This window comes from Pectinophora gossypiella, chromosome 17, assembly GCF_024362695.1.
Source record: "Pectinophora gossypiella chromosome 17, ilPecGoss1.1, whole genome shotgun sequence".
Classification (NCBI taxonomy): Eukaryota; Metazoa; Arthropoda; class Insecta; order Lepidoptera; family Gelechiidae; genus Pectinophora; species Pectinophora gossypiella.
In genome coordinates this window covers 344,408-363,452 of record NC_065420.1, presented here as the reverse complement: position 1 = coordinate 363,452, position 19,045 = coordinate 344,408, and the positions used below count along the sequence as shown (strand labels likewise).

General features: G+C 39.1%; 1 protein-coding gene across 1 annotated transcript; it reads left to right on the top strand.

The window, feature by feature from the left end:
* The first annotated feature begins 1,367 nt into the window (after positions 1-1,367).
* LOC126374350 (esterase FE4-like) lies at positions 1,368-18,027 on the top strand. The gene is made up of 3 exons (XM_050020954.1): positions 1,368-2,044; positions 8,716-9,983; positions 15,204-18,027. Exons 1-3 carry the CDS (start codon positions 1,850-1,852, stop codon positions 15,427-15,429), a joined length of 1,689 nt encoding a protein of 562 aa, XP_049876911.1. The 5' UTR covers positions 1,368-1,849; the 3' UTR covers positions 15,430-18,027.
* Positions 18,028-19,045: the final 1,018 nt, after the last annotated feature.

Genomic DNA, 19,045 nt, shown 5'->3' with positions numbered 1-19,045 from the left:
CTGATGACAGTGGAAATGATTACGATCATAAGGAAATTGAAAACAGCCCACATACGTCCTACTGACACAAGCCTCCCCTTATGAGTCGAAAGCCGCCACTGCCGGTTAGTGGACTAATAATTTAGAAGCGAGTTAATTTAGTTCTATTTCTTAAAAATGACCGCCTGGATGGCTGCCTGTTGTGCTTTTCTGTATGTTGTCCTTATCTCTGTATTTTGAGTCCATTGTGCGCAATAAAGTATTTTATCTATCTATGTCGAGAATCAAAACCAGGATCTATGGATTAGTGGTCAAGGCGTCTTGCCATTACACCATGGAAACTGTCAAAATAATCAAGATAAAGATATAGATACATAGATAGATTAAAAAAATATTGTTGGGACTTTATAGTCTGTTAACTTGAAATAAACAATACACACTTAACACAATTATAGTGTATTATAAAAGCAAAGATATAGGACACTCAAAAGGTCCAGTTCTGAAAAATGGCCTTCCTTCCCATTCGGAGTTGGACCTTGTGCAGATTTTGCGAGACCATTTCAATATGTATTGAGGTCAATGTCACGAATATTTTGCATCATTTTACTATGAATGCAATCAAAGACTTTTGAGAATCTCGTCACAGTAAAGTAACAAGAAACAGTATTTTATTTAAAAGCAATTGAGATATTCTCGTAAATGTTTAGAATTAGGACACGCCCTTACTCGTAGAAAACTATGGCTCTCTGCTGGTTAAAGTAGTAAAGAGTCAAAATGGATTCCAAGCTAAAAATAAAGATAAAAACAATAAGACACACATACATACATAAACTCACACCTATTTCCCACCGGGATAAGCAGAGACTATAGAATTCCATTTGCTTCGATCCTGATACACTTCTCTTGCTTCCTCCATATTCATCAATCGCTTCAACAAAAACAATAAGAATGAATGAATAAATACTAAGAGTGATAAAAGTATTTAAAATGTAGACTAATTTAACGACTGCAAACCTTAAAAGGGCCTCAGGGAACAAGGAAACAACGAAACAAAACACACCTGCCATTATGATTATTGAGGTCGTATATATAAACAGTGTTATATCTATGCTTAAAAAAATATATCATAAATGCTACCAAAAGGCGAATCATTAGCAGCTTCTCGAAATCTATTAGATGGACTATTCTCAATAATAGTTAGGAACTTATTCAAGTACATGCAGCTGCTACCTGTAATACAGATAATAAACGGATTAACAAAGAGGAAATAAATAACGAACACTCTAAGAAAATTGTAGAATTCCAGTTTTCTCTGAATCACCACAAACCTGGTGCAGCGAGGTTGCATCATATCAATTTCGCATGTCAGTAGTCGGTATCATTTCTGCGATCGGAGGCAGATTCCGTCGGTGTACTGCGCCCGGCGTGTGCGCACGCCTGCCCTTCGCATATTAGCGCGTCGGCCGGCGCGGCCTACGAATGCGAACATTGGAACCGCGTCGCTCTAACCGAACTAACGTCTTTCGAAGTCATGTGAAGTCATGTCCAAAGACTTCGCAAATCGTGAACTTTTATTTTCTTAACTTAATACGAGTTAAGTTTTGCTAAAATTAATCGGAGTTAAGTAAACTGAATTCAAGGGCAGATACGTTTTAATAAAATAATGAAGTTTAGTCATAAAACTAGATAACGTAGGATTGAAAATATAATATTATGTGACAATGTTAATCTTAACAATAACCTTAAAACAAGCTTAAAAACACTAAACCTATTAATGTAAACAATAATGAAGTGAACATATACGCGGGTGTAGTGTAAATGTAATTGCAAACAGACAATTTTGATGACGGTTTAAAAAGTGTTGGATGGGATGTCTGAGGGTAAATCCCAGGGGATGAAGTGGGTGGTGCTGTTGTGGCTGGTGGCCGCGGCGCTGGTGCGCGAGCCGGCGCCGCTTGTGCGCACGCGCAGCGGACTAGTACGCGGCGTGCTCAGCCACGACCGCCGCTCTTACCAGTACTTCGGCATCCCTTATGGACGAGTCGACCGCAGCAATCGGTTTCAGGTGAGTTGCAGAACTAAACGGCCTAGACGTCTCAATGCTGGGCACAGACCTCCCCTCAAATATAGATACTTAAATGAAAAGTAGGAAATATTTTATCAGTCTTTAGAGCACTAAGAGAACCATGTGTAGATACATGTGTTGTGTAATATTGTATGTCTGTCATTTTTAAAGTACTTTTGATTTTATTTGATTAGAAATAGAGATATAGTTTTTTGCTTACTGCCCAAAAAACACATAACGTAACATTGCATCACACCTTCCCAAAGAGGTAGGTGGAGGGTTTATAGTACGGTCACGAGTATTAATATGTCTATACACTTTGAAATCATGTCACATTAGCTTTTGTTGACAAATTAAACCGTAAGTCTCATTATCTCTATGTGTCAAAGATAGTGCGACAGGGTTCTAAAGTGGGTACATAATATTGCTCATGACTGTACATAACATGGAGCGAGCCTATTGTCATTAACCGGGCACAAATCCTGGAAACCACGTGATCAGTGGTTTACAACCCGAGGATTCGAACCAGTGACACATTACGAAAATATCACGACACTAATTGTTAAATCTTCTTCTATCGTGTGGGTTGTGAGGTGGATTACCAACCTCATCAACCCTGGTGTCAAGGTTACTATTGAGCCGCCAAAGGCCTCGACATGGCCTATGTAACGACTATGTACATACATCAGTAAGTAGTAACCGAGACCAACGGTTTAACGTGCCTTCCGAAGGACGGATCGTCTTACTTTCGGACAATCAGGTGATCAGCCTGTAATGTCCTAACCAAACTAGGGATCACAAAGTGATTTTTGTGATATGTCCCCACCGGGATTCAAACGCGGGACCTTAGGATCGTGAGCCCAACGCTCAAACACTGCACCACAGAGGCCGTTAAAAATTGTTAAATATTTTTTTTTAATAAACCAAACCCGTGAAGAAATAAACGTTTAGTAACTTAGGTTTCACTTTGACCCTACTGACCCCGCGGCTGACGAACTGCCGAGGAAAGTAGGCCTCTGTCATACATCAAGTAGGTAGTAAGATGTTGAGGTAAACTACACATCTTTTGTTAGAGTACCTCGGGTAATTGCCGTAGGAAATTCTTTACAATATGATAGACCATTTTATGATTGCCAGTCTTCTTCTACCGTGTCTGTGAGGTTGATTACCAACCCCAACAACCCTGGTGTCAGAATTACTATTGAGCCACCTAAAGCCCCTTACATGGCTCATGTAACGACTACTTACTTACATCAGTAAGTAGTAAGCGGGATCAACGGCTTAATGTGCCTTCGCAATTATTCTATACAATCGACAGTGATAGTAATAAATATTTATGGGATTGACATGTCAACTTATGTCGATCCCACACAATATTTTTATCGTATTTATATCGTAATCGTTTGCAACTTGCCTATGGCACTTGATGTAAAACTATTCGGAATTGTCGAAACCAACAATTTGGTAGTATTCACCTAGTCAAATCAGTTACTTTTTACTAAACGTCACAACGAAATTACCATGCAATTGGTATGGAAAAGCAACCTGTGACGTCATAAAAAATCGTGAAAAAAGATACCGTTTATTGTCACCTTTAGATCTGTCTTTATTTAGTAAACAGAATTTCGCAATTTATCTTTGACCTAACCCTGTTGTTTGAAAGTAACAAAAACAGTGAATGAAGATCACCAACAAACATGCATTTTACACGTGTAAGTAAATAAAAGTCATTTGAAGGGTAAACTTAGCAAACATTTGTTTATCCTAGCAAACATACCAAGCATCTCGTACAAAGTTATTGTAAATCTAAATACATTGACGCAAGCAAGTCAGGAGCTATAAAACTCAATGAAAAAATTGACGGTTACTGTTTTCAATCAAAAACAGTCACTGTGGTGCTGTGGTTCACAGGTTTGCTTCTCAAACGGCACCGGTTCGAACCCCGGTACCGGTATTATGAGTTAATAATTATGAAATTAAACGAACTTACCTGTAAGTTCATTTACACAACGAGGAGCAACAAGGAGCAAGGAACAAGGTCTATAATGGTCGAGCTACTTGTGTTAGTGAAAACTGCACTTAAGATAAATTATACAAGCTCCTTGTTCGAGAGGTGACACTCCCTCCCTTAAACTTTAATATCCCGGCCTTAAGTCTCCACAGGTGATGGAGTTGTCCATAAAACATGCTTTGAACATAACGACATTAGTTGACAGGTGCGTTCAGGAAGCGGGAAACGAATCTTTTTTTTTAGCTCTGGATATGAGCTTTGAAAATTGTGACGATGCTGGAGCATAACACGTAGACTACACTGTAAAACCTCTCGAACAAGGAGCGAGTATAATTTATCTTAAGTGCAGTTTTCACTAACACAAGTAGCTCGACCATTATAGACTGCGGTACTCTAACAAAAAACTCGGTGAGGCGTGGGTACTTAGTTCATGTTCTGACTACTCCAATTGACATATAGTCGTGAGCCTATGTTATGTTTACTGTTTTCACACACAAACGGGCCACCGACCACATCCGCCGGTAGCCAGGGACAAGTATTTGACACCCTTTTTCATACATTTTATTGAAACTTCCTCCGTGATCGACGTAATATACGATCCCGACGACCCGATTACTCTAGCCATAGAGGCAGCCAATCAGCTCGCGATACCAACCCTGCCGGCGTGGTCGACGATTTCTCCCAATCAGCGCTTATCGCTATCGACCCACTAGGGTCGATTAATCCTTTCAAATATTCTTCCTCTCAGACAACGCCCTGAGCCGAGTTTCGCGCCCAACTGGGCACCCTCAGGCCTGTTGTCTTAATTTTTGTACCGGGTGAGAGCCTTCAGCGCTCCCCATTTGTCCGGCCAAGTAGTTAATGCCATCTGCGGCAAATCTACAAAAAGTCACGTATATTACTTGCATGACAATCTCTCAATCAGTTAATGACAAATAACTTGCTCGAAAAGAAAACAAGAAACAATATAGTAGTTCCTATTACGCAATACACTTATATTTTAGTATTAGCTTTATATTCACTGCATAAATAAACTAAGTGTAGTAAAACACAGTACAATAATAATCATGAAATGTAGAGTCAATTAGTGAGAAGTTAATTTAACACGTGCCTAGGTAATTACAACACAAGACATCACTTCGTTGCTCAATTTGCACCAGTCTTAGCCGTGATGTGTCGTACCCGAGAATGTTTCCATTTTGTGAATGTTCCCAGCAGTATAGAGAGTTATACAGTTGCAGAGGTGACAGACGAGGACACGATGCTCAGCACGCGCATATACTCGACGGGGTGCCTCATAGGCTCCGGAGGAGCGCGAAAACTGTGCATGTCATGGCCCCGGGAGTGTACAACAAACTGCCTGACCATATCATACAAGCAAAGAATGGTACTATATTTAAACATAAACTTAAAAAATGGCTTATTGAGCAGGCATTCTATAGTTTTCACGACCTGTAATTGATAATATATTTTAATGTAATTGAATTCCATAGTAATATTTAATTTAATTGAATTTTGTAATATCTGTACCTGTATCTGAACCGGCGTGCGTGTATGAAGCGATTGATGAGTGTGGAGGAGGCAAGAGAAGTGTGTCAGGATCGAAGCAAATGGAATTCTATGGTCTCTGCTTACCCCGGTGGGAAATAGGCGTGAGTTTATGTATGTGTATGTTGTAATATCTGTGACGTGTAATTATCATTATCAATAAATGACTATGACTATATAAGCGCAAAACTTAAATAACAACAGCTTTAATATTTCCCGGACCTATCAAATCTTCAGGTTAGGTAAGCGGACTCTGTCAAAAACGGGTGATGATGATGAGCTTAAAGTAAATGCCTAAGACGAGCGATGAGCGTTTTAGTGAGCTTAAGTTTTGAGTTTTTTTTTTTTTATATTTAATTAACGGCTATTTTTCAACTACCTCTGGCTTGGCTGGAAGAGATCTCTCTTAGAGATAAGTTCTCCCTTGTTAACGTTCATTTCATGTTTGCTATGTAACTAGTTGTTAAGTGCAATAATAAAAAATATTAATACCTGACCTTTAGGCAGATAAGACCAGACTGCAAGAAAGAACAATTTGGAAAAGAAAAACAGCCAGTGTCCGTACTATTAACATAACATAACAAATACTTTATTGCACAAACAGGAAAAAACAAAATACAAAACAAAAGAGGAACAGAATTAGTACAATAGGCGGCCTTATTGCTAAGTAGCAATCTCTTCCAGGCAACCTTTAAGTATAGGAGATATTGAATATTATATAATATAGCGGGATAGTGCAGCATGGGAATACTTGTACTTGTGCTTCTGCTGAGAACGGCAAAGATGATCAACAGGCATAATGCGGTTGACCGCTTTGACTTGTTTTATAGTAGTACACAAACTATCAAATCGATACTGCATAAAGAACCAGACTTGATATGTTAGCACTAAGACTGGCTTTGACTTATTATGTATTTAAATATTTTTTCTTTTCATTTGTGGTAGCTTGTTGATTGGCATTTAAGTATTTTTACCTTTTTATAACTGTTACCAACACTACAAAGAGTGCTTCAGTATTGCTTGCTTCTTAAAATCAATTCAAAAGCAAATGCAATGAAAATACAATAGTGAGTAGTTCAGTATTAATAAAACTCTCTCTAAAACTGTCCACTTCACAATAAAAAAGGAAACCCCAGGTAGATGTGTCCATGGCGACGCGACGTATGCGTCACTTACATATCGCGCCCCGTCATGCGTGATATAATAAAAGTAAATTGACATAGGCAGAAATATGCATTTTGCAACACACGGCTCTAGGCCGGCGCTGCGCAAAGGCCGTTGGAAGGCCGGGTTTTGTTAATTATTTAGTTTGATCACCTCTCCGTGACCAATGTGGGTTATTTGTCTGTGTACCGAAGCACACATTAAGTGCCCTATCTCACTTAGACACCATGATTGCGCCAAATTGATTGCGCAACCGTGAGGTACCATTTCTACAACGCATGTTTTTCTAGTGAGAGGGATGGGGATAATATACCTTTCATGATGTCTGCCAAACATTGCCCAATGGCTCAAATTAGCTTCAAAACGTTTTTTCGATTCTGCTTCGCACCACCCAAATCCCCTGGTAGTTGCGGCTTCCAAATACATTCCGCTTAGGGACGGTACTGAAAAGTATCGGCGTCCGAAGGACGTAATATACGATCCCGACGACCCAATTAATCTAGCCATAGAAGCAGCCAATCAGCTCGCGACACCAAACACTTCAGGACCCCGATACCGACCCCGCCGGCGTGGTCGACGATTTCCCTCATTCAGCGCTTATCGCTATCGACCCACTAGGGTCGATTAATTCTTTCAAATATTTTTCCTCTCAGACGACGCCCTAAGCCGAGGTTCGCGCCCAACTGGGCACCCTCAGGCTTGTTGTCTTAAACGTTGTACCGGGTGAGAGCCTTCAGCGCTCCCCAATTTTCCGGCCAAGTAGTTAATGCCATCTGCGGCAAATCTACAATTAGCCACGTGAAAAAATAAAATATATACCTTTCATTGAATGCACTGGGGTCTATTAATTCTTTCAAATCAAATCATTTATTTCACAAAACTTAACATTATACAGACAACACCAATCCAAATATAATCTTCTCAGGACCGGGGCCACGAATCGCACCCAACGGAGCGCTATCGGGCCTGTTATCTTATTTTTTTGACCTCAGCCTCAGCGCTCCGTATTTGCCCGGCCAAATAGATAGTGCCTTCTGAGGTTTATCTACAATAATTCAGGTCAATAAAGGTAACCTGTCAGTCTGTCATCCGGTTCGTCATACCCATTTCAGAATTCTAATACTTGCAACTGCTGAAGACTCTATTGCTCTCACCACCCCGAAAAGAATTTCAGGCGTGAGTTAGGTAATTTATGTTTTGCGCATAGAGAAATATAATAACTTCAACATCAAATTACTTAACTGTAGGAAAAATACCATCGTATATACCTAATGTATACATCAACAATGTTAAACGTAATTACGGCTGAGAAATAAGTACCTTCTCAGAGTCTTTGAATACATTCATTGCTTGAATAAGCTGGCCTGATGAAGTAATCATAGTCTATTTTAAGAATTCTTCCAATCAAATGAGTACTTAGGTATTTTCTACTTCTATAACTCTTAATTTATCCTCTTATTGGATTCTATTACCTACTAAGTTTTTATTTGGAGCACAAATCACAAGAAAATTACAGTTGCTTGCTGTCATGTAACAGGCAGGCATCACTGATGTAGGGAAAAAGTCCGCCAAAATGAAGTGGGGACTGGGTCGGGCACGTTGTCGGATGCATACGGAGCGATGGGCATGAGTCGGTACCCACTGTACACCTCAAGGCGGGCGTAGAAATGGTGTGACGACCTCAATGTTTATCGGAGGGATTGGCCCGAGATCGCCAAAGTCGAGAGGAATGGAAAAATCAAGGGGAGGCCTTTGCCTAGCAGTGGGATCGAATAGGCTAGATAAAATAAGACAGTCGTTGGCTGAACCAAACAAAATTTGAATACTTACAAATAGTTAGTAATCAATACTCTACTTGAAAATTCCGTTTTATTTTAGGGATAGACGTTTGGACAAAGAAACATTGGATAATATTCTCAATCTAAATTATTTTTATGTCTGTTTCCAGGCGCCACTACCACCACCAACATGGGAGGGTGTCTTCGACGCGATGGAGGAGCACATCCGCTGTCCTCAGGCCATGGGGCCAATCATCATGGGGGACCCGGATTGTCTCCGAGTCAATGTCTACACTCCCACCAGGGTGCACGACGAACCCCTCCCCGTTATGGTGTTCATACATGGAGGCAGCTTCTTCGAGGGCACAGGCACCGGATATCTATATGGAGCCGACGAATTCCCAGAACATGGTGTCGTCTTCGTTGGCGTCAACTACAGACTGAATGTTGAAGGGTTCCTATGTCTCGGTATTAAAGAAGCTCCAGGTAACGCTGGATTGAAAGACCAAATAGCTGCTTTAAGATGGGTAAAGGAAAATATAAGGGCGTTTGGAGGTGACCCTAATAACGTCATGTTGTTTGGGGAAAGCGCTGGAGCCGTATCCACTTCATATCTCGTCTTGTCTCAAGCTGCAAAAGGACTGTTCCACAAAGCTATTCTCCAAAGTGGGTCATCGCTAGCTCCCTGGGGCATGCAGCGCGATCCCATCAAGACAGCCAGCAATTTAGCCAAAGAATTCGGTCACGACACCAAAGATCCCCAAGAAATTCACAGTATTTTATCAAATAAGTCCGTCGAAGAACTGATTAGTGCTATCAAATATTCAGAACGTAAGAACTATATAACAGCAGAAACGCTATTTGTACCATGTATTGAAAAAGTTATTCCTGGAGTGGAACCAGTAGTGACGAGACATCCGACAGATATTATTAGACATGGAAACTATACTAAAGTGCCAATGATTATAGGTTTCAATGACAATGAAGGGCTGTACTTCGTATCGGCGGATTATGGTATTAATGTGAAGGAAGTGAACCCTGTTCAGAATTTACAGAACGATTTAGAATTCCCTTCAGATAGAGATAAAAATGAGACTGTGGAGAGGATTAAGGAGGAATACTTCTCGGCAAAGAAAGATTTGGTGACTGGATTGGTGGAATTGTACTCGGACTTACATTTCAAGATCCCCACAGTGCTCGAGTCCTCTTTATATGCGCAGACGACAGATCAACCGATCTACTACTACTTGTTTAAGTACAACGGATACATCAACGTTCCCAAGCTGATCTCGATGTTCTGGTTCAAGCCGGGGGCATCTCACGCCGACGAGCTGTTCTACCTGTTCAAGCCGCACTCATTTCCGATGCCCTGGCGCCGGCTTGAGAGAAACATGATTCAACGCATGTTAACTTTGTGGACTAACTTTGCTAAGTACAGGTGAGTACAAAGTATCATTCAAAACATCTCAAACCTCAAAAATCGTTGTCTATCATTGATAAAAAAGTTCACAATAAAGTAATTGCTTCGCAGAAGTATTTATCCAATACTAGATTGACTTTAGAATTAGTACGAGTAATGTCGACACATCTCAAACACAAACAATGTGAAGCGGAAAAGCCTTTGGAATAATGTATTATTTTCTATTAATTATTTCACTAAATTAGAGCACCATGTGTATCAGGTTCCTGTGTTACACTTACCACTGGCTTACTGGCTTTATTAAATTAATTCCCGAAGCAAAATCGTTTTACGGTGCCTAATACTCTAGTGAAACATAAAGGCGTATAATCCTGGCATTTAAAGGCTAAAAGTCAATTCGATCGCTCCGCTTGCATTCACATCAAAAGGTTTTTAAAGTCGATGTAAATCGCTCCCTTTGCTGAAATGGAAAACCTCCAAATTTGGGGAGCTTATATGATGAGAGGGCCTAAATCCTTTAAACTCGACGGTCAAAAGAAAGGGCCCCGGGCTGTTGAAAGGGTTGAGGCTTGCGTCTTGTGAGCACAAAAGATGTGTGGCCCTATGTGGCCCTCATATCCTGTTTTATTGTGGATAATACGCCTAATATGTTGGGAATAAGAATGACAATTGTAGTTCAAATTAAAAAAAATACCACTTCAAATGAGTACTTACTTGAGAAAGTTTAATTTATTAATTTTATACTGATATTACTCAGAGCAGCTTTTTAAAGGATACGCTCCGTTATTGTCCATAGTCTCCGCTTAAACCTGACCGCAACGGAATCCTTTCTTAGAAAGCAGTCACCAACCGCCTTTAGTAAAGCTATATTATGATTAATATAAAAATCGATGTAACCCCGTTTGACAGCATAATGTCAGTGTCCGCTGGCTCATCGATTATGGCACGAGCATTACGAGTCCGGCAGAGCTGTCAGCCTTGCCCTAAGACATTGAGAACCGGTCAGCAGAAATCGCACACCGCAGTTTTAATGGGCTTGGCGAGGTTCTTTTCATTGTTTTGTAATATTCTGCAGCCATTAATACACGTATATACCCTCATCATCATATTTTTTTTTCATAGTTTCTGACGTCGCCAACTGACGTAACAAAATTTTTTTGCGAATCTGATTTGATTCTTATTGTCTATAATAAATAAATTATTCTAGCAAAAAATTTTTAACAAAAAAAAACCGACTTCAAACGCAAAACTAAAAAGCAATAAATAAATTTACTTCGCACAAAGTAATTAGTACGTATTTTCAATTAGTTAATTAATTTATAATTCTGAAGCCGGTGCCAAGGAAATGCTACAACGAAGTACCGATTCATATATTTTTCAATACTGATTGTTTTGTAATATTTTGTTTGACATTGTTTTGTAATTGCTTTGATATAGGTATTAAACAATATTGTGTGTACATAGTAATTTGATATTGTAGTAGGGTTGTTGTAGCATTTACTTGGCACCGACTTCAGAATTATAAATTAATTAACTAATTGAAAATACGTACTAATTACTTTGTGCGAAGTAAATTTATTTATTGCTTTTTAGTTTTGCGTTTGAAGTCGGTTTTTTTTTGTTAAAAATTTTATTTTATTTTACGATTTTAAGTGATGGTTAGACCGAGCAAGGATGCAGACAGACAGATTTTCTGATTTATATTCATATATAATAATATAATATATTATTAGTAGTGATCACAATTATTATTGATGAACATGTTTACACACACACTCACACACGCGCTAACGCACACGAGCACACGCGCACGTACACACGCACACACACAGATACACGCACACACACAGACACACGCACACACACACACACACACACACACACACACGCGCGCGCGCGCGCACACACACGCACACACACACATGTGTATGTGTACATACACACATGTGGTTGTCAGTGGAAGCTGCTATCATACACACTCACGCATACATATAGATACAGTAGATTTCGCGTGGTTCGCTCGCTGCTAAAGCAGCTCGCGTGTCCTGTTTATTCGAAACTGTCCCTCTTCGTATGGCGGCCATCTTGTTTTTCAGCCATTTTGTTTTTTTTCACCGGCGACAGAATTTGACCAAGATTTAAATGGGTGTCGTGGAAACAAACAAAATCCAGGTGCAATAGGTTTGCCAGACCGTAGGATGTCTCCCTGATTGGGAGCAGTTTTCAAAGATGACGTTCCGATCACACCCCTATACATCATTTTTACCCCCAAGACATTTTCTGGAAAAACAAAATTTTGTATGGCGGCCATCTTGTTTTTTCGCCATTTTGTATTTTTTTCACCGGCCATTAAATTCGACCAAGATTTAAATAGGTTTCGTGAAAGAAAAATTGGTTCAGGTGTGATAGTTTCGCCAGGCCGTAGGGTGTCACCCTGATGCGGAGCAGTTTTCGAAAATCAGGAAGTATTTCCATACTTAACATGACGATCCAATCACAACCCCGATATATATTTTATATCCCGAGACATTTTCTGAAAAAACAAAATTGTGTATGGCGGCCATCTTGTTTTTCCGCCATTTTGTTTTTTTTTTACGCGCTATGGAATTTGACCAAGATTTAAATAAGTGCTCTGAAAGAAATATTGGTTCACGTGCGATAGTTTTGCCAGGCCGTAGAGTATCTCTCTGATGCGGAGCAGTTTTTGGTGACCAGAAAGTATTTCCGTACTCTACATGACGTTTTGAGTAAGCGCCCCATACATTATTTTTACCCAAACGGGCTTCTTCCAAAATCGACAAAATTTTGTATGGCGGCCATCTTTTTTTTCCGCCATTTTGTTTTTTTGCACCGGCGATTGAATTTGATCAAGATTTAAATACGTTTCGTGAAAGAAAAATTGCTCCAGGTTGTATAGTTTTGCCAGGCCATAGGGTATCTCCCTGATGCTGACCAGTTTTCGAAGGTCGGGAAGTTTTCCCGAAGCTTAAAGATCGATCCGATCAATATGACTTTACAAACGCACTAGTCGCTCCTACGATTTTTGAAAATTCCCCTCGATTTCTCTGGTCTTCCATCATCAGATCCTGACTTCCTTGACATGGGACCCCCTTGGGTATATCTCATTTCAAACAAAAAAAGAATTATCAAAATCGGTTCATATACGACGAAGATATGCCCGAACAAACTCCTTTTTTGAAGTCGGTAAAAAAATGCAGATACGTCAGTTGCAAAGTCACCCACGAAATATGTAATCGATGTAACGATACACACAACTTACTTGGTCTTCCTGTATCGTGTGGTTTTGAGGTGGATGACCAAACTCAGCAATCCTGTCAGGGTTATTATTGAGCCACGACTTATCATTGACTACGAACTAACATCAGTAAGTAGCAACCGGGACCAACGGCTTAACAATCCTTCCGAAGCACGGATCATCTTTCGATTTCAGATTTCGGAATCAACTAATCAGCCTCCAATGTCCAAACTATAGGAATCACAAAGTAATTTTTGTGTGAAATGTGGGGACATAGATTCGAATCTGGGACCTCCAAATCGTGAGCGCGACGCTCAACCAATGCACCACAGGCGTCGTTAGTTACTTGATAAACATAGTGGTACAGTACATTGTTTCTTGTGATGTGTTGTTGTTTGATCAACTCGGCCCTGCTGCGAATGCTAACACACGCCTATATCCCCGAAGGGGTAGGCAGAGCCACTCCTCGCTAGCTATGTTTAAGTTTCATGTTATAGGAGAGCTTATTGCAATTAACCGGGTACAAATCTCCACGTAAATCAATTATCTATGATTAAAACACGGATTCAAGCCAATAAAGGTTTACAGCCCGAGCTGGGATTTGAACCCGTAACACTACTATGTAAGCCATGCGTTCTCTGAACACAGCTATCACGGATACAACAGAGAAGTAAAATAAGCAGGTAGCAACTTAAACTATTTTTGGGTTTTATGCAAATGTCGAATGATTTGGTAAATTTTAAAGGTTTCCACTTGTCTAGTTGCGTGACTATTCAAATTACATGATGTCATTGCAACGCTAATATTGATACACACTCAGGTTACTTACGTGTAAAAAAATGTATAAGTACCTACTTACATACATACATAAACTCGCGCCTATTTCCCACCGGGGTAAGCAGAGACTATGTAATTCTATTTGCGTCAAGCCTGACACACTTCGATTGTTTCCTCTATGCACAAACGCTGGTTCAAAGTAGATCCTACTAAACCTTTTCCAAAGACATCTCCAATTTGGTCAATGTACGTCCTTCTAGAAGTTCTAGGTCTTCCTCTAACAATAAATAAACCTTTTCTAAGGACATTCTTCTGCCATCCCTACCACCAACCTTCGCCTTGTACACAGCTTTCGTAATCCTATTATTACCTTTCATCCTATATGTATCTGCTCTATGTGCTCTAAGTATCCAAACCAACTTAACATTCCCTTTTCATTCTTAGTCACTATATCATCTTTTACATCACATCTGTCTCTGATCACACCGTGTAGCATTGTCCATGCTACTTTTTTAGGGAAAAATAGGGCAGTGGTTTCGCTCTTGCCTACCGCCCCGCCGTCCTCTGTCTGACGCGAGTGGGATGGCGCCCAGAGTAGATTATTTCAAAGCCGTACTAGGTACTTAAACTCAAGCCCGTAATCTTTAGTGGAGTGGGCAGAGGCACAAGACAACTTGCAGCCATTGTTGATTCCTGTTGGTTGCCCTAGCATTCACTAGCCACTGAATTCGACTATTAAGAGTTTAAATACTCTTTTGAATCACAGATAATTGATATCACCTGGTTTCCAGAAATAGGCTCGCCCCTGTTACATGGGACTTAAACATATCTGGCGAGAAGTGGATGTATATTTTATACGTCTCTGCCTTCGGAGATATAGGGGTCGTAATGTTAGTAAGTTATGCTATACCTAGCATTGCCCTTTACAACTTTACAGTTAATTCGCTCAGGATATTACATACTTTTAAACATAACATAAGCTCCCAATTGGGGAAGTCAAAGGTAAATCCATCTCAAGATAAACTGAGTACCCACAACTCACCGAGCTTTTTGTTAGACCAACATGATACGTGGTGAGCCGTATCGCCGTCTATAATGGTCGAGCCAATTGTGTTAGTGTAAACTGCTCTTAGGTACATTAATAACTCATTGGTGCAAATCCGCAACTGAGGGTCGATCCTTAAAAATGTTTTTAACTGTTCCAGCGACCCGACCCCCCGAACCTCTCGCCTGCTGCCGCTTCGATGGCGGCCCAGCCGGCAGAGCAACCCCACCGCCCTGGTGTTAGACCACAAACTGGGCTCCACCAGGCTGTGGGACCACGCCAACGTGGCCCTGTGGAACGACACCTACGCCCGCTACCGCCGCCGGCACTACGGCTTCAGGAGGACTACACGTGCTAAGTATTCTATATCTTTAGGACAGAGGTAGTGTTGGTTTTCTAACAGGGTAGGTTCTACCAAAATTTTAATTTTCGCAGAATTCCGTGATGAAACAAATGCGAATCAAACATTCTCATTTTTTTTTTCGGAGATTTTGTTAATGGAATGCGAATTTCATACTAGATCCAATCTTTTATACTGGGATGAATTAGGACTGGAATAACACTGAATTGGGTAGTTCCCCAGGTCAAAGATAAATTATGAAATTCTGTTTACCAAATAAAGTCAGATCTAAAGGTGACAAAAAACGTTTTGTATTTAACTTATTTAAGAATTTTAATAAAAATAATGTAATAATAAATGCGACATTTTTTCTATGACGTCACAGGATGCTTTTTCATATAAATTAATAGTAATTTCGTGATTTGACGTGTAGTAAAAAGTAACTGATTTGACTAGTTGGAATCTGTCCTATTAAAAATTATTTATGTGTGAGCTAACATTATTTATTTTTCTATTTTTAACGTATTTTTTTCTAAAAAGTGGCCGCTCGCGCTTTTTGGGTTTCAATCTAGTTTTCACCCACCCTTGTAATGCTTTTATACCTACATGTTATGCCTGTTACCTGTTGTACCTATATACCTTTTAAATAATAAATTAAATAAGTACCATTAATAATTTATAACTATAGGCGCAGGTACTTTATAAGAACAGGAGTCATGACGAATTAATATGCTTCTACGCAGCTGTGGAAATATCCAAAAAAATAAATATAAATATGCTATCGTCAAAAGCATGACAAACGACATCCAAATAGTTGTTGAAATCATAACTTATATTATTATAACTTATGACCTTGGTGATAATTATGTTATTTTGTGTAATTTTATAATCTTGTGTGTCGAAACACAAAACAGTGAAATATTACACAAAAACTAAAATGTCCCTCGTTCTCTTGCGCGGACGCATTGTCAAGCATAATCATTATAATAAGTCAAATTATAGGTCTTCGAGCGGGTTGTAATCAAAGCCCTAGGTCATACGATAGTGCCCAGCAGTGGGACGTATTTTTAAATGTATTCAGGGTAAAGTTGGATAAATTGCTATGTGAAAAGTGTTTTTAGAGACTTTAATATTTTTAACTGCATTGTAGACTCGCTTACATTTACATGTCATAACCCGACTAATTTTAATTATAACATGCGGTGTTGCTGACGCAAATAAATTATTTTTGACTTTTTTTTTACTTATAGTTTGTTCTCCGTTCCCCAAAAATAATATTTATTTATTTATTTATTTTATTTTTACAGTTATAATAGTAGTAGTGCTAGTTTATATTACATGGCCCTGTCGACATTTAACGTGATAATTACTTATTTGCTCATTACTCAGGTTCTTACATAATTATTCAAATATACAATTTAATGGGAGAAGCATTTATGAAAATAATTGTTGCTTGATATTAAGATCACATTATACTTATATAGAATTATGTTGCTAACTACCTATATTGCTTCTCTTTATTTTTATATCTTAATTTTTTACAGAGACATCTATATTTTTTTAGGGAACCTGACCTGTAAAGTCATTATAATATAAAACTACTGTATTACATTATACTGTATAATATTATAGAAACTTTGCCGTCTCTACCTTCCTTCTTACAATTTGCGTAATCGTTTGCAAGTCATCCTTATTTACTCGGTTGACGTCGATGGCCCCTGTTACTACGTCTTGTGTCAACGAAAATATACTTAATACGAATAGATAGAAATAAACTGTCCTATAATAATTTTCCATGTCGTCCCCTGGCAACTGGCAATCTTTAATTAAATATACTTATCCTTAATAAATCTCATAATCTCGAAATATTAATAAAAAAAATCAACTGAAGCAAATAGATGAAGAGATAAGTCATAATTAAGTAAATTACGGATTAAATTGTCAGGCCATAATGGATGTGGGTGAAGGTGTTTGTTAAATTATTGTGCGTGGTATAAGGATTTTATCTTACCGAAACGCCATGGCCACGTCGCCAAACACCTTGTGTTAAAATGGCTTCGTTGCCAAAATGTCGCGTCGCCAAGAATTGTTTGGCGATTTCTAGCCATAGAGGCGACCAATCAGTTCGCGACAACAAGCACTTCAGTGCTTACCGCAATCAACCCACTAGGGTCGATTGAATTTTCCAAATATAATCCTCTCAGACGACGCCCTGATCCAGGAGCAACCCTCAGGACTGTTGTCTTAAATTTTGTACTGGGTGAAAGCCCTCTGTGCTCCCCATTTATCTCAAGTAAAAAAAAAGAATTGTTTGGTGATTTTATAATGTTTGACACCTGCATGTATGTACCTACACTGCTTCTCAATAAATATTTCTTGTTTCTTGTTTTACCACTGGCGGGCGACTTGGCCATGGATGGGGTCTCGGTGAGTTATGGCCTTAAAATGTGTAAGTAGGTAATATTAATAATGATGTTTATATTAATGTATTGAATGTGTAAGAAGAAAGCCAAAAATACCGTAGTATGTAGTGAAGTAGGTAATTAGGAGGTGATAGTGATCTAGTCTTGTATTTATGTGAGTTTTGTAGATATGATTGTTAAAGTTCGGTATTGTGTGATAATAAATTTTCGAATGAAACTAAGTGTTGTTTTTTTTTTTTTTCATTCCCTTTGAAACATGTAATAATGTAAATAAAACTCGTTGCATAAAGAATGATGAAAATAACATTATTTTTTTGTATAAGAGACCCAAACCCCGCCAAATCGCAGCGGAGCAGCGTAGTGAAGTATGCTCCATACCCCCTCTGGTTGATTGAGGTGAGGCCTGTGCCCAGCAGAGGGACGTATAGGCTGTTTATGTTTATGTGTACTTGCGCGACGACTTGGATTCATTCCTGGAAGGCTGGCCGGAGGAAGCACTGGAGAGAGAGTCCTGGAAGAAATGGAGGGAGGCCTTTGCCCACCAGTGGGACACTTTAGGCTAGATAAGATAAGAAGATGTTTATGTATAAGACACCCAAACAGGCTTTGATGTTAATTTGGGTAACCTCATTCCAAATATGTATTAATTTTCAGTTTCCTTTTGCACAATCATTTTTGTTGAGTTCAATGACCTAATATAAATACAGCTGACATCGATCCTGTATAAAAATCAAAGGGCAGTGACTTGTGCATCGATTTAATTAAATATCAATGAAGAAGTGTATCAACACTAAGCATGACACGTACATACTCCGCCAGTACCACAGCAATTGCTGCTAATATGATCTGTGGTGTTACCAAATATGAAATACCACATACCAGCTGACCCATAATAATTATGACACAGCCTGTAACTACATACTTGTGTGAGTGAACTAATATTGTCATATACGCAGGACAGTTAGTAGGTAAGAGAGAATACTATGGAAGGATAATGCGGAACTTTCCAATCGACGTTCCCCAAACACACGATAGATGGCGTTGTTCACTGTTAACGTGATAATTACCTATTTCCTGATTGCAGGGGAACATTATTAATCAAAAATAGTAGTATAGTGGCAGAAGTATATTTTTATATAAAACTAATTATGCTTGATATTTGGATCACATTATGTTAGAATAATGAAGAAAAAATCTAACAATGCTGTCTATCGTGTTTTTTGAGGAACGCCGATTGGA